The sequence below is a fragment of the Mercenaria mercenaria genome, chromosome 5, assembly GCF_021730395.1.
Source record: "Mercenaria mercenaria strain notata chromosome 5, MADL_Memer_1, whole genome shotgun sequence".
Taxonomy (NCBI): Eukaryota; Metazoa; Mollusca; class Bivalvia; order Venerida; family Veneridae; genus Mercenaria; species Mercenaria mercenaria.
Genome location: NC_069365.1, coordinates 54,377,464 through 54,394,335, shown reverse-complemented (window position 1 = coordinate 54,394,335; position 16,872 = coordinate 54,377,464). Strand labels below are relative to the sequence as shown.

Genomic DNA, 16,872 nt, shown 5'->3' with positions numbered 1-16,872 from the left:
ATCGATGTGGGGCAAGTGATTCAAACCAGCTACCTTAAAGTTATGAAATATAAATCTTTATCAATGCTTACGATAAGGACCTTCAAACTGACCTATATGATTATACTTCAAAAATTTTCAGAAAATAAACATGTATGAAATTTACAAGATAAGCAAAGAGCCGATAAAGATAAAAAAATAACTTACAAGATTCTTCATCTGCTGATGTATGTTTCTCATGTACTTTGTGCCTCCCGCTGCCTGGAATTGGTCCTATGGCCCCTAATGCCCTTTTACTGCTGGTGAATTGCTGCATTATAAACTCATCCAGTTTTGACACCATTTTGATGAGATCTGGTGTAGTGGAACGGGAGATCAGAATATGGAATTTATCCCATCGCAAATCACCATGTGCAAACAACAAGGCTGTCCTGTAACATGCATAGAATCATGCTCTACATCAGAAAATATGAAGAAGCTTGAATAAAATAGGGTTTTTAAAACAGTACCTTGATCTGCAACTTTGTAATCGGCTTGAGTAGATTTTGCCAGATCTGCTACCACAAGGCCTTTGCGCATCATGTGATCTGACCTGGCAAAATCCGTAAGTCAGAGATGAATCTATCTTTGCAGATCAAGTTACTGTTTTAGTGACCCCTTTTATCATATACATATATCTACCTCTAGTGTTTCATCAGCCAAAACATACTACGATGTTAGGCAACTAAGACTGAAAACATGTTTGAAAATTTAACTTTCTAACATATATAATGGCAAAAAAGCACCATTACATCATTTTCTTACATCATATTTGACATCACAACTTAAGTATCTATTCCAACCATTGAATATCTTTCTGTATACTGTAAGAATTTAATACATGGTTTTGTATTTCTTAGTGAATTACAGGTACCATTTCAAACCAATAAATTGTATGTATAAGATAAACAAGAGCTCATTGAACACGAAATGCCCCCCTTGATGCATTCATTAATTGCACAAGGAACAGAAATCATTTGATCACTGTAGGGTAAAATGGGGTAACTGGGACACTTAAAGAAACACTGTTGAGTAATATTTTAGAAAGACAAAATATATACTTGATTAATTGATATTTCAGTATGCGCAACCTATATAATATATATCGAATATAAACTTTTACAAATACCTGATAACCTGTGATTAACTATAAATTAATTAAACATTGGTCAAGTGTCCCAAGTTACCCCACCCAGTTGGGGTAACTTGGGACATTTTAGTTTTATTAGAATTTATGTATATTACAGTCGCATTTATGACAAATGAAACCATTCATGTCCACAGATCAAAAACGAATTCTAAACTGAAAATATAGCTCAGTATTAATTACAATTTATGACTGTTTTGTAAAACAAGGATGCCTAAAGAAATCAATATATCCAAGTTTTGCCTAAATTATGTCATTATTTGTTTCAATATATGCTTATTATATAAATCGTTTAAAATAGAAAAATGTTATAAGTGTAAATAACTATGTATGAATTAAACATAAACTTGACATAATCCATTATGTACTTATATATGTGATTTTTACACTTGAAACTGATCAAAATTTTAAACAGTCTTAAAACATAGATTTTATCAAATATTAACGGGACAATTAAAATGTGTGTCTTTTTTCACAAAGAAATAAGGACATTAACTAGCTTTTTGCATACAGGAAGACTCGGGGAGGAGGGGATGAAATATGAGGGGAATGAAGGCAGGGTTAAGGAGATCTAGACGGACACATGGGCATATGCTCTCGGAAACTATTGGCAACTGTACCTAAAATGTGTTGTCTGGCCAATATCTAGTGTTTGCTTTAGCTTGAATATTTGACACAACGTCATCTTTTAAAGGAGTAATTAACTAAAAGAACTACTATGTTGGCTTGACTGTCAGCTGGTTCCTGCGCTTCACCTAGTTTATACACTACTTATTAATATAAGATTTGCCGACAGTTTCTTTAAACATGAAAGAAATATCAGTGTTAGCCTATAAGACTATCAAAAATTCTAAACTCACCAGATTTTACGCGGAATGAGTTGGAGGGGTTCACGGAACGATCTCCCTTTAAATAAACGTATGTGACTAAACAGTGACTTAGATCATGTAAACTTGGTATCGGGTAGAAAATTCAGTAGTTGCACCAGAGTTAAGCTAATATATATTATGACCACGCCTGTGAACTAGTGGTATACTTACAAAATATCAGAGTTTCGTCATTACTAGACTTTCTTTCCTATTTTCATTTCATTTGTGGAAAAAGATTAAAAGTTGACAATTTAAAGTGGTTATGTCCAGTTATGTACAACATTTTATGTACTGTCCATTGGAGCGTATCCCCATTTTCTTCCAGCATCCAGTTCGTTCAAAAATAAAATCATGGAGAACTTTGTTCTTAACGACAGTGTCCCACTTGCCCCAATACATTAGGGTAAGTGGGACACTTTTGAAAAGGAACGTTCAAAAATAAAGTATGTTGTAATTTCTCAAAACAAATCTCATTGTATGAAATAGTAATGTGATACCTACAGTTTTGCATCTCTTCCCATAACTGAAGGTATCAACACATACCAATATAAATATTTTGGACATGCCATATTTCATAAACAAGCACCTGTTTTATAATGTTGTTGTCTGACGTCAACGCAACGGTTCATGACAGGCCACTTTATTATTCAAAATGAAAGTCAATAAAACAAAATCATAAAACATTTTTATAGAATTTTGAATAAATAATGCCATGTCCTTGATTTGCAATGATACATAATACGCTTCAATATTTCAAACAAGTTAAATGAGATATTACATGTATACGAGAACCAGCTTCTTGCGTCAAAATTGACGTCACATTTATGACCAAGCCGTTACGGTACCGAAATTAAATATCTTTAAGATCTTATTGATATACCGTCCACATATAAGCAAATATATCTAGAAAGTCAGACGACTATTTCCACTGTGCGTTTCACTAGACAGAAACATAACGAGAATATTTTAATGCACCATCTGAAAAAAGTAGGCATAATTATTTACAGCGTGTAATTTTATGTTTTCTTATTTCTATTTAATTAGTAATATTCTCAACATATGTCTAAGGAAATCGATTCTTAAAATATTTTCCAATCCATCGGCAGAAAAGTTTTGTCATAATAGGCTTTAACACTGAATGTTCTTTTTCAACATATGATCTTATTTAGGGAACGTAACCAATATTTACCCCAATTTACTGAAAAGTGTAAAGTGTCCCAGTTTCCCCATTGTCCCAGTTACCCCATTTTACCCTACACAAAAGTTCTACTGATCTGGGTCAATGTGACCTTGACCTTCGACATATTGACCTCAAAATCAATAGGGTTCATCTGCTGATCATGATCATGATCAACTTCCCTATCAAATATCACAATCCTAGGCCAAAGCATTCTCAAGTTATCGTCAAGAAATGGTTTAACTGTTCTGGGTCACTGTGACCTTGACCTTTGAACTACCGACCTCAAAATCTATAGAGGTCATCTGCTGGTCATGATAAACCTCCTCTATCATCTTTTGTGATCCTCAGCCTAAATGTACTTGAGTTATCATCCAGAAATCATTTAACTGTTCCGGGCCACTGTAACCTTGACCTTTTACCTAGTGACCTCAAAATCAATAAGTTCATCTGCTGCTCATAACTAACGTCCCTATCAACTTCTATGATCCTAGGCCCAAGCATTCTTGAGTTATCATCCAGAAACCGTTCAACAAGTCTGGGTCACTGTTACCTTGATCTTTGATCTACTGATCTCAAAATCAATAGAGGTCATCTGCTGGTCATGACTAACCTCCCTATCAATTTTCATGATCCTAGGCCCAAGCGTTCTTGAGTTATCATCCAGAAACTGTTTGTCTGTTCTGGATCACTGTGACCTTGACCTTTGATCTACTGATCTCAAAATCAATAGGGGTCATCTGCTGTTTATGAGCAACCTCCCTATCAACTTTCATGATCCTAGGCTCAAGTGTTCTTAAGTTATCATCCGGAAACGGATTGGTCTACAGACTGACCGAACGAACGACATCTGCAAAACAATATACCCCTCCTTCTTTGAAGGGGGCATAAATATAATAAAGAACCATAACAAGGATGCAAAAACAATCCAACCTATCTTTCATGAAATTAAGATTTTTATTTGATAAGATATAGCAAAACAGAAGACACAAATTTGTTGGTTATTCAATTCTATGGGGAAGTAAATATCTGCATGCAGTCAAATCTGTATTAAGCAGCCAGCCAAGACAGTGATGCATTTCTGTTTGCTTAAGGCAGGTGACTGCTTAAGACAAGCTGAAATTATAACAGTCAGGCTAAGACATGTTCAAATGTTCAACTGTACTTTTTTCCTCAGAGGTGTCATTACAAGAGGTTAAATCATACTCAGATGTTTATGTCACTATATAACTACAGCAACAACTTTTATGAAAGTATCTTCGAAACATTCAGGTTCATCTAACTTCTATCATAACAAAAACATACCTAGTAGTTGCAAGTGGGGCATCTGTTTTTTCCTGCGTTTTATCAATTTTCCATTCATCTCTGACACTCAGACTCATGTCACTGAGCCGGGTCATCAAAACGCTTGATCCCATGTAATCTACCCTACCTTCTATAGCATACATGGACACACCAGCTTCATGTAATGGGTCTTTGCCTAGTTTAGGGTCTTCATTGCACTCAACTGTTTGAAATATAACAAAGTCGAAAGTAACTCTTCAGTCTGATGAGCTTTTTGACTTTTAATAGATCAGGAAGACACCAAAACTCCTCTGTGCATCATAGGCATAAGCAGGCACATTTGTAGGCAACAGAAATTCTATAGGCCACCTGGACGGCTTCATCACATAAAAAAATTCTACAACCTGTGAGGGATTTCAAACCCATAATGAGGATGGGAAGGTAATTTGGTATTAGTGACCATAACTATACAGTCACAGAAGCACCTGTTGCTACTGCCGTTGATGCTGCCAATAATGATGATGATGATGATGATGATGATATAGGCAATGACAGCCGTAACTATTTTAACAGGAACTACCCATACTTTGTATAATCTTAACATTTTATTATCATTCTTCTTCTTATTAGTATTATCATCAATGTAATTATTATAGTGTTGCTATTTATCATTAATACTTACAGTATGTAGAGATGCCCTGGAGATCCACATTACCACCTATGACTCCACCCCTGCTGTCCAGGTGTGACCCTCCCAGGCCGGCTGATATACTGAGATCTTTGTGACCTGTACTGTCAATAGATAATCTCCCTTGACTCTGTATATCCTGAGTGTTCCATCTGTAATGTTAATAGATGCATAGTGCTTGAAATATTATCTAAAGAATCAAACTGAGCTAGTCAAAGTACATAACAGTATTGCTCATAATGCTTTGTTTATAATGTGGCTGCCACATTTTTTTTTTGTCATACTAATTTCTTGTTTAAATCTTGTTTCGATAGTAACTGTTGTTTTCTCAAATACTTGTCAAAGAACTATCTATTGCTTAACATAGGAAGAAATAATGAATTCACTATTTTGGATTACCTCCCTTTATATTAGGAAGCATAATTTACTGAATTGTTTTTGATTACCTCCCTTTGTGATTTTAACTGCACCTTCATGTGCAATATTGAAAGTAGTACTAACCATCTAATTATGCCTATTCTCTATTTAGATAGCTGTTATCTATTTTTGACATAAGATAGGAATTATGGGACTTTAATAGTGTTCCTGTTAACAGCCTCTTTTGGCTTTTGGATATTCAATTACCTGTAACTTGCTCTTCAGAAATACTGTAAAATCATTAATATTTGTGTGAGACTAATATTTGTAGAAGTACTGATTGTGTCAGCCTACAAAGTTAAAACTTGTTGAACATTGTATAATTCCCATTTATCTAATGTTTTAAAAGTTTTGAAATCCATGAATTCATATCCACATGAAATAGCAGTTTAGGCCAAAATCATTAAATTTTGTGCCCATGAAATTAACTGACTACACAGTAACTGCCAACTTTCCCTATGACATGTAGGACCAATGAATTACATTATGATGTCCTAGATCAACTCTCTTCTCTTATATCATAATACTGACCTTCACACTGGTTATCTAAAGCCTCCTGTTCCCTTGTATAGTAAAGCTAATGAATGCACTGTACCACAATATGTTTTCAACTGTGTGAAATTATAAGGTACAGTGCAGAGTGAGATATGCATATATTGTACAAGTTGAAGCATTTGTGACATGAAAATGTCTGCTTATTTTCATTGCAAATTCAAGAAATTCATGAAAATATCAAGAGTAAATTTCTGTGTTAATCAAGACACATCATTACATTAAAGTAAAGATAAGAAAGACTTTGCTTTGACACCAAAGTTTTTCAGCAATTCATTAACATTTCCCTTCATGAAAAGTCTGTAACTGGCAATTCGTTCACTTTTTTGTTTGTTTGTTTGTTTTGTTGGGTTTAAGTGTTGCACCTACACATTTATAGGTCATATGGCGACTTTCCACCTATTATGGTGGAGGAAGACCCCAGGTGCCCCTCAGTCCCTGGATAGAAGCACTGATCTTCCGTGAGCCAGCTGGATGGCTTCCTCACAAGAAGAATTCAACGCCCCGAGTGATCCCAAACCCACATCGGCGAGGGGCAAGTGATTTGCAGTTAGTGACCTTAACTACTCGGACATGGAGGCCCCTTACTTTTTTGACCCACAAATATATCCATTTATACAGTAAATAGGACCGCAGAGGATACGTACACGGTATTTCCCATAACATTGCTCATGTTCACATTCACATCCAGCTGTTTGAGGTTGACGGCATAAAGAACTAGCGTCTGCCATCCGGCGCTTTTACGCTCGCTTGTCATCCTCGTTAAAGGGGTTCCCATATTCTGCTGTTGGCTGTTACGTCGATTCAACATTGCCTGTGTTTTCATTCTTGTCTGAGAGCTGCTGGGTGTCGCACCTGGGGTCGTGTGGTGGAAGTCCGGACTGTGGTAGGCATCTATAGGAGACTGTGGAGCTGAAGCACCTAAAAGAAATACAGTTTTCATTCACTAGCACTGACCCCTGATAGATAATAGCAGAAATGTCTGCGGTGCTCCTTTATTAAAATTATTTTACTGTTAATGATATAGATGTATTTCCTTCACATGTTAATGATATAGAGCTATTTCCTTCACAAGTTAATGATATAGACCTATTTCCTTCACAATCTTGAAACCACCGAAGACAGGATTATGTAACACCTTCACTATAAGCCAGCCAACTAACTTGTTTTGTTTTTTTCAATACAAATCTAATATTAGTACTTGTAAATGTACTGCTAAAAGTATGTTTATTTAGATATTCTTTTATTCTTTAGAACTGTATAACAAATTGGATTTACAATTCATTGGTTGTTTAAGAGTTAAACAGCACCAACTGTTGAGCTTTAAAGGTACGCAGAAAACTATTTGCAAACAGCATTTACAATAAAGATGTAGCTGGATAGACCCTGCACGCCCAGCAGAATCCTAACACACTAAATTTTTGACAGTTTACTACAATCTGAAACATGTTATATACAATCCTCATCTACCTTAACTACATGTATAGAAGATTCACCTTTCATTTCTAAATGATACACATATCAATCCGTATTATGACATTTGTCTCTACAAGTATTGCTTGAGGTACTGCCAATAACATGTCAAAATACCCTGTAAATACTTAGACAATGACATTAACAGGGGTTGCCTAACTTATTAATGGGAATATTCCTCAAAGTAGAATTCACCATTAGTATGAAGACAATAAATTGGCATGCAAATATACACTGTCTGAGAGGCATTTAAAACTTCTAGAGTTACTTTTCTTGACTACATGTATATAATTACTTCATTGCCAGGGGTAAAAGGGGGATAATTCAATACTTAAGGAATGAAAATTCTGGGAACGTGGATTGGAAAATAATAGAACATGCAGTTCTGCCTACTGTAAATTAACCCTTAGCCTGCTGGCGGCGATTGGTTTTGCCTTTGCGACCAGTGCAGACCAAGATCAGCCTGCACATCTGTGCAGGCTGATCATGGTCTGCACTGTTCGCTATTCAGTTAGTAAATTTTCAGTGAACACTCCTTCAAATAATAAATGGTATTGCCCAAACTGAATGATGGAAAAGTCCATTTTAGAAATTTAGCAGGCTAAGGGTTAAGGAAATACAGATTACACTTATGAGACATCTGTTTTACAATATAGCACATTTAAAATTAGTCTAAAAACAATGATTTTTTTTGTATCCGTTTATCAGATCACCGATTAATCATGATTACAATCAGATACACCATTAATAATGAAAATCAGTAAAAATATTATGTCATATCTTTTTGTCTGTGATAAAATGCCTATATATTGATGACTTTATAAGTAAAGTGTACCCTGGTCAAGCTTTCATAATTTTTCCGATTTACAGAACATTTTACATGCATATATAGCAAGTTTGTCAATAAAATGACTAGTACATTTTTTGAGTATTATTGTGTTGTTAGAACCCGCCGACAATATAATGTTCAGCTGTTTTATTTTTGTTGAGTTTAATGTCATAGTAACACAACTATAGGTTATAATTATATAGTGACTTTCCAGCTTCTAATGAAGGTGGAAGACCCTAGGCGCCCTCCTGGGCATTATTTCATGAGCGGGCACATACGTCAAACCAATGACCTCCTGTACGCCAGCTGAATAGCTTCCTCACATGAAAGAATTCTACACCCGAAGCGAGGTTTTGAACCTACAACAGTGAGGGGCGAGTGATTCGAAGTCAGCAAACATTAACTCGGCTAAGGGGGTCCCTGAATTTTTTTTTGTTTGTTTTTTTTGTTTGAGGATCATCTCATAAATTATTTAGTCATGGTTCATTAACCCAACAGTTAATCAGCACATCACTTCTAACAAATGACAATTATAAACAAGAGGGCCATAATGGCCCTATATCGCTCACCTGTTATCATTGCACTTGAGGACAAGAAGGCCCTCAGAAAAAATATCTTAAGTCCAAAGGACAGGAACAACAAAGGGAAGAAATTTAACCAAAAAGAAAAACAAAATTCTTACAAGGTATAGATATGTCAAAATACACCTAAAAATTGGAGGTACCATCCATGTTGTACCACAGAAAAGTGGTCTCGGTTTTTCCCTACGGCCAATAATAAAAAAGTTACTAAAAATAAGCTATTTATAGTAACGTAAAAGGGAAGTAATTAAAAAAAAAATTGTAAGTGAACAAAAGAAAGATCTGCCAAATAAATCTGTTGACATAAATGAAATTTCAGATCAGTATCTTCATTAGTTACGGAGATACACCCATTTTAATTTGAAATAAAGGGAGGTAATTTAACATAAAATCAGTCCATAGTTATCTACCCTGATTGTCTCAGTCCAACTAATAACAATAATGAAATTTCAAATTAGTCCTATAAGTACTTACTGATATAAATCCATTTTGATGACAATCAGGGGAGGTAATCAGATATAAAATAATTCAAGAACCTACGATTGGATCTGATTTGTCATGGAATCCAAGATTTATTGTTGCTGAAGATAATTTGGAAGTTTGTATCAAACTAAACCATAAATGAAGTGTCTTTATGGCTGCAGAAGCCAAAATAGCCAATTTTGGACCTTTAAGGGGCCATAACTCTGGAACCCATGAAGGAATCTGGCCAATTCAAGAAAGGAAGCAAGATCTTGTGGTGATACAAGTTGTGTACAAGTTTGGTTAAAATCAAATCATAAATGAAGCTGCTATTGTGCAGACAAGGTCAAAATAGCTAATTTTGGCCCTTTCAGGGGCCATAACTCTGGAACCCATAATGGGATCTGGCCTATTCAAGAAAGGAACCAAGATCTTATAGTGACACAGGTTTGTGCAAGTTTGATTAAATTCAAATCATAAATGAAGCTGCTATTGTGCAGACAAGGTAAATAGCTAATTCTGGCCCTTTCAGGGGCCATAACTATGGAATCCATAATGGAATCTGGCCAGTTCAAGAAAGGAACCAAGATCTCGTGGTGATACAAGTTGTGTGCCAGTTTGGTAAAAATCAAATCATAAATAAAGCTGCTATTGTCCAGACAAGGTCAAAATAGCTAATTTTGGCCCTTTCAGGGGCCATAACTTTGGAACCCATAATGGGATCTGGCCAGTTCAAGAAAGGAATCGTGAGCACGCACAGACGCACGCACGGACTGACGATGGACGAAGGGTGATCACAAAAGCTCACCTTGTCACTATGTGACAGGTAAGCTAACAAACAGTAAATAAATATACATATATATACTAAAATTATATTACACACACCTCTCCTTTCAGACATCCTACGCGCTAGTTCACTTTTCAACTCGGCACTTATCTGAGTGGTATTTTTATCTCCTGATGAACCACTCCGTTGGTGACCCTGAATAAGTTCAAAGTCACTAAACGAGTGCGCATGCAAGGCTGGGGAGGAAGTGCAGGGTATTCTTGTAAATGGGGGACTCAGGAGCGAGTCCATGCCCCCGGGGGATGAGGAAGTGGATGACAGGCTGGATCTATCTGAAAACAACATCAACATAACTGAAAAATACATGAAAAAACAAACTGAAAATATAGCAACAATAACAACAACATGGCCATGCTAGAAACATTTCAAGAACTAACAACAAAATATAAACTTGTAACAGCAACACAACAACCTATCAGTCTTGAAAGCTTCCAATTTTTTGGGATAATCATTTAACTTTTATATAGGGATACCAATAAAGAACTTAAGTTTTGTATTTAAATGGGAATATAGGTGTATTCTGAAGCATTTCCATTTAGGCAAAACATTAGCATGAGGGAAAAAATGGAAATCTGACTACACACAAAAAAGATAGTTTTTATAAAATGAAACTGTAGCTATTGCTGATGCTGTGATATCATTGGTCTTTTCTGATATGGTTATTTCCAGATATGCTGTTAACAGAAAGGTAATGTTAAATATCACTAAATTTTTACTTCAAGACAGATATTTTTTACATTTGCACTAAAGTTTACACATACATAATAATAACATATCTTACAACCTTGATTTAGTTAAAGTGCATAGGTCTGATATCTGTTTTGTTTTTGGTTTTAGCGCCATTTTTCATCAGTATTTCAGTTATGTAACAGCGAGAAAGTAACCTAGTCAGTGCTCCTGGATTCTATACCAGTACAAACCTGTTGTCCTCAAGTAATTGCTAACGTCTCCAAATGAATCATAGGTGGAGAACAAAGAACAAAGGATTTCAGACACAATGTTTTTTATCAAATTGTCATGGAGAACATACGGCTTTCTCAGAAATTGAACTTCTGACCCCACGATGCATAAATCTGTGCTCTCCCTATTGAGCTAAGTGGACTGGCTCACATAAGACTGAAATCTGCAATGAAGCTGTATATTGCCTAATCACAACTTACCTTGTTCTGTTCCTCAGTATTTTTAAGTTATGTTTCCTTATTTAGGTAAAGCAGTATTTTATATACGAGGTTAAGAATAACTGCCAGCATGTATAATTTGTGCAGAAAATGCAAGTGTGCTTGATATAATCTGAAGCAGATTTTAAGGTAAATGCATGGTTACTGTTATGTGTTCTATTTGACAAGGACAGCTAAAAAATCTTCATTCGATTTTCTTGTTTATTTTGCTCAATGTACCAGCTATTTCTCTACCATTTGTGCTTTAACTTAACTGTTATTCTAGACATTTCTTATTAGTAAATACCTCAAGAAAAAAAAATCCCCTTAAAAACTTGTACACAAAAAAAATACCCAACCACAATAAAAGTCTCATTATCCCAAATTTTCACAAAATAAGAATAGTATTTATTCTAATAATTTTTTGTCGTGATTGAGTACCAGCAATATGCTAAAAAACTACTAAAGCCAGGAAATCAAGTTAAAAAAAAACAAACATACTGGTATTGAAGAAATAGCTGGAACAGGTTAAAGGCGTACGCTAGAATTCCCTGTATATGAGATGGGCGAAAATTTTCCCAATAACAGAATTTCTTTAAACTTCGGATATTGAAGGACAATCATCTAAGAAACAAAAAAATGCAATAAAAATCATAGGTCACCGGATTCGAAAAAGAGTTACCTGCCCTTGAAAACGTCATTTTTGGGTGAAATGCCGTTTTCAAGGGCAGATAACTCTTTTTCTATACCGGTGACCTGTGATTTTTATTGCATTTTTTTGTTTCTTAGATGATTGTCCTTCAATATCCAAAGTTTGAAGAAATTCTGTTATTGGGAAAATTTTCGCACCAAATTCTAGCATATGTCCTTAACATGAATTTTGTTCTGGAGTATATTTGGAGTTACCTTTCTTGAAACGTCGCTTCCCTGATAATTTGTACATGTGAACTCATTAGACTAAGTATGAAAATAGAAGGTTCCTGATTTTCTGTCCTCAGAATCTCAGAATTCAAGTTGGTTACATAAAAATATGCAAGTTGCCTTAAAGTATGATCAATGTTTCTAATGGTACATAAAGTGTACAATATATTCAGAGAAGTTTTATTGGGTAGTATGATTGGAAAATAAGTTTCTTGCATACTAAACAAGAGTTTCTGGAGTTTTCTCCAGAGCTAGCATGACACGACATCACTACAAACTACATTTAAAAATGAATAATTAGATTCATACACTATTGTGAGAAACTACTGCTTAAAAGACAATCATTTGTCCTATTTTTTTTTTCTTTAATATAAGTACAATACAGTATGCAAGGAAAAACAATCAATCACCAGTTGTTAAGGCATATGGAAATACTCTTCTCTTTGGTAATTTTTTTGCAGTAACTCAACACTTTTGTAACCTCAAAACAGTTACCTCTAAGCCATATTTTCTAAGACCACCTACAACCTATGAAAGGTTCTCATAACAAAAAAAAAAACTTTATGGCAAGAATCTTCTTTCTTTTCTTTACCACCTACTTAAAATTAGATTTCTAATATTGATAACTTATGTCTACGACTAAGCTAAAATTTTCTTGTTAAAGTAAAGAATGATCAAACCAAGTAAAGTTAAAAACTGTGTTGAAAAAAAAAAAAAACTAAAACTAGAGCTGCTTTTGAGAAAAGCGCATTTCTCCCACAGCTGCCTAATCATCTGAATAGTAGTATATGAGTCAACCATGCCCCAAGACCTCAACTGCCTAATCATCTGACATGACTAGGTCTTTGGGTATAAATGACTAATATAATGTTATTACTATTCACATGATTAGTAGTATATGAGTCATTTATACCCCAAGACCTGAGTGATTTTCGGTAATTCAAGGACCATAATTCCAAAGTGCTTTTGGCTGATTTGGCTAGTTATCGAACTTGGCTGAGGACTTATTGGCAAACACTTTTTGTTTAAGTTTGGTGAAGATCGGATGAGAAATGTTCGTCTTAGAGCGCAGACAAGATTTGTGACAGACGGACACACACACACACACACACACACAGACAGGAATAAATCAATATGTCTCTCACCACAGTGGTGTGGGAGACATCATTCTAAATCACAATACTAAAAGATAAACAACAAATCAGTAGTTTATAAATCAACAGATCAAATCCATGGGTATTCCCTTGGCCTGAATACTTTGGGTATACCTTGGCTTGTCTGTTTTAATCAACTGTCATTTTTTAAGGAAACTGTTCAATGAGAGAAAAACAAATGGAAACCACTTTCTGTTTTCTTAACCATCTATTTCAGATAAGGCCACACCAAATTGATAAGTTGTTCATCGGATTTTTTTCTGAAAAATTTGAAGCGGCGAGCGAAAAAATAATTTAAATATTTTTTTTGGTTTTTGAGAAAATCAGGAGCGAGCGAAGAGCGAAGAAATATATTTGTCTTCATTTGGCTCTCGACTGACTAATAAAACCTTAAAATAGAATGTATAGCCCTTTTAAATTAAAAAGTAAGTCCCCAGGGATTGAGAAAATCTAACCCGCAGACGCACAACAATGCCAACTCATGAAAAAAGATAATAACATTGTCATACAGTACAGTGTAATCAAATATCGAATCGAATATTTACTGCTATGAAAATGTAGCTTCTTAGCTGACTTTACAAAGTTTTTGATACATCAAATATCTATGTGAGTGTGCTAGATCTATTAAAGCTTCTGATTTGAAACTTAGAACAGTTATTACTGTCAAAGTCTACACCAGGAGAAACAATACTCTTAAGTCTGAATCTAGACAGAGTTACGCCCCTTTTTAACATAGAATTTTTAATTAAGTTTTATATAATGACCAATAGCTCTGTACTTCAATAGCTTCTGACTGTTATGTCCCTTTTACTGGCAAAGCTCTGATTTAGAAAAGTCGAGCATGATGTCTTATGTACAGCTTTTTTTCTAACTTTAAACTTTCATAACATATTAAATTTGTTGAAACAAAGTCTCAATTAAAGTCTGAAATGGAGATTAACGTGCATTAACGTTAGTCTACTAAATGATTGGAAAATTTGAAAATCAAAACTGTCCTGAAAACAACTCGTAATGTAAATTCCTTACCCCACCAACTTTCGTATGCAAATGCTGATCATTTGGACAGGAAAAAAAACAGAAAACAGATAAGTGACATGCATCAAAAAGTATTTACCCTTACCAAAATAATGTAGATCGATGTTATCAAACAAACTAGTATGTTTTTCTTCATCCAGTTTCAATGAAATAAATCGATTTTTTGTAATATGTAATTTGGTAAACATTTGAAGAAAAATGGCGTAACTGCATAAAGGGGAAATAACATAATGCAACTAGATATAAGTTATTATGATTTATTATAGACGATGTGTGCGTAGTATGTATTTTTTTGATTAAAATCCATTTGAGAACAATCTGGGACTGGAAGTATAAGCATTTATACACTTTTACGTCCGTAAAAAGTAGCGCACCAAAAAATTTTGGATTGATTTTTTTCAATGGGGCGAGCACAAGCCAAAAACAAAAAAAAATATTTTTTTTGTGTTTCTGAAAATATACGAGCGGCAAATCCGATGAACAACTTTTTAATTTGGTGAGGCCTAATCGTTAAAATAAAGGTGTTTCATGTCTCCCTACCTTATCACAAAAAAACCCCACTGCACTCAGAATTCTTTTGTTGACCATTGGACAAGAATTTTTTTATGAAAAAAACATGGGCAAAAAGGTGTGTATTACCTGCATACCTATCCAGCAGACTAGACTAGACGTAACCTTTACCCTGCTAAATTTCTAAAATGGACTGGTCCATCATTCAATTTGGGCAGTACCACTTATTATTTAAAGGGGTGTTAACTGAAAATTTACTGACTGAATAGCAAACAGTGCAGACCATGATCAGCCTGCACATGCCTGCACAGATGTGCAGGCTGATCTTAGTCTGCACTGGACGTAAAGGCAAAACCACTTGCCGCAAGCAGGCTAATAATTAAAAGTGGCACTACCTTTACAATGCTGTCTTTATATAATTCATGGTTCATACAGAACTTTCAAAACAAAATTCAAGTAGTTTTCAAGGATTTATTCCCCATTTTCAAGGACTACAAAATCGCATTTGTCGCATTTATTTCTTTTACCCATGACGAATTCTGTCGATTTTCTACAGAAATGATCTTCAATTCAGCACCAATAAAATTTCACGTGATAATTGCGTTTAAAGTACTAATTTTGATTAGTACCGTAATATCCTTTACTCATTGGTAAGCCCTGTCGAAGATAGGTCTGTCATTTGTTCATCTTTTTTTTTCTGTTTTTTGGTCTGATCTGTTATTTTTTCTGATTTTCTATTCGCAGAACATTAATTCAAGGACAATTTATCAAAATTTACTCATTTTTTTTTTCAAAATTCAAGTACTTTCAAGGAGTTTTTGGCAGTTTCAAATTCAAGTACTTTTCAAGTACAAGGCATCAAATTCAAGTACATTTCAAGTACTAGGCATCAAACTGAAGACCTGTGTGAACCATGTATATTACAGGAAACAAATTCCCGGCCAGCAGAAGCTTTCTCTATATCACAACATTCAATCAGAATAAAATCACAGTTTTACAACATAATCACAACAACAGAACTTGTTTAACAAAAAAGCAGATTATACTGTGACTGAGTAAAGTACCTTCATCCTCCATTAACCAACTTTCATCACCAAGGAAAAGTCTACGAGCGAGATTACGTCGATACCAGGCTTTTGGAAAGGAGAGTATCTCCGACAAACGTCTCATGTCATATTTAAAAGCTGCAGTTCCTATATCACAAACAGCTGTAATGTAAAAATATCACATTTTGCTTTCTTGGCTTAAAACTATATTTCAACTTTTTAAAAGGTCTTTGATTTATATATAGCAATCATTTCACGTAACAAACCTTCCAGTTTCATATACACTTCATACATGAAGTCCCTACATTTCACCGACTGTGACAAACTACTGAAAATTCATCCAGTTTACAAAATTATAAAAAAAAAAAAGTCTCAAAATTCCTGCTTTTGATTGGCTGATTCCGAATTCATTCTCCGAACTGACCAATGGCAAGGCTGCACTCTAAAACTGGACTCCGAATTCAATTTTGTAACTGAGACCCAGTTTATGTTGTTTGGCAGGGCACTCAGTTAGATGCACTAGCCTGCATAGAATTAGTTATAAGAGAGCAGACAGATTTTCTTGGCATGTAAGTCCTTAGTTTTTAAAACAAGACAAAAAACTGACAAACTAATACATATTTCATTCAAAGTAAGAAATAATTGCAAATACAAGATTCACTCGAATCCAAATATTTTTGTGGGGTTGGGTGGGGGTGGGGGGGG

The 16,872-nt window shown here is 34.8% G+C and overlaps 1 protein-coding gene across 4 annotated transcripts in view; it reads right to left on the bottom strand.

Moving 5' to 3' along the window:
• LOC123557249 (bridge-like lipid transfer protein family member 1) overlaps positions 1 to 16,872 on the bottom strand; it is a 145,359-nt gene that overhangs the window by 13,570 nt on the left and 114,917 nt on the right. For 2 of the 4 annotated variants that reach the window (XM_045348616.2, XM_053543608.1), the window contains 7 exons: positions 16,186 to 16,329; positions 12,408 to 12,428; positions 10,383 to 10,616; positions 6,800 to 7,073; positions 5,178 to 5,335; positions 4,517 to 4,718; positions 187 to 410 (listed from right to left, as the gene is read on the bottom strand). In XM_045348616.2, the coding sequence (XP_045204551.2) occupies positions 187 to 410; positions 4,517 to 4,718; positions 5,178 to 5,335; positions 6,800 to 7,073; positions 10,383 to 10,616; positions 12,408 to 12,428; positions 16,186 to 16,329 (1,257 nt within the window). The remainder of the gene's footprint in view (positions 1 to 186; positions 411 to 4,516; positions 4,719 to 5,177; positions 5,336 to 6,799; positions 7,074 to 10,382; positions 10,617 to 12,407; positions 12,429 to 16,185; positions 16,330 to 16,872) is intronic. The other 2 variants (XM_053543609.1, XM_053543610.1) reach the window with 2 other exon arrangements.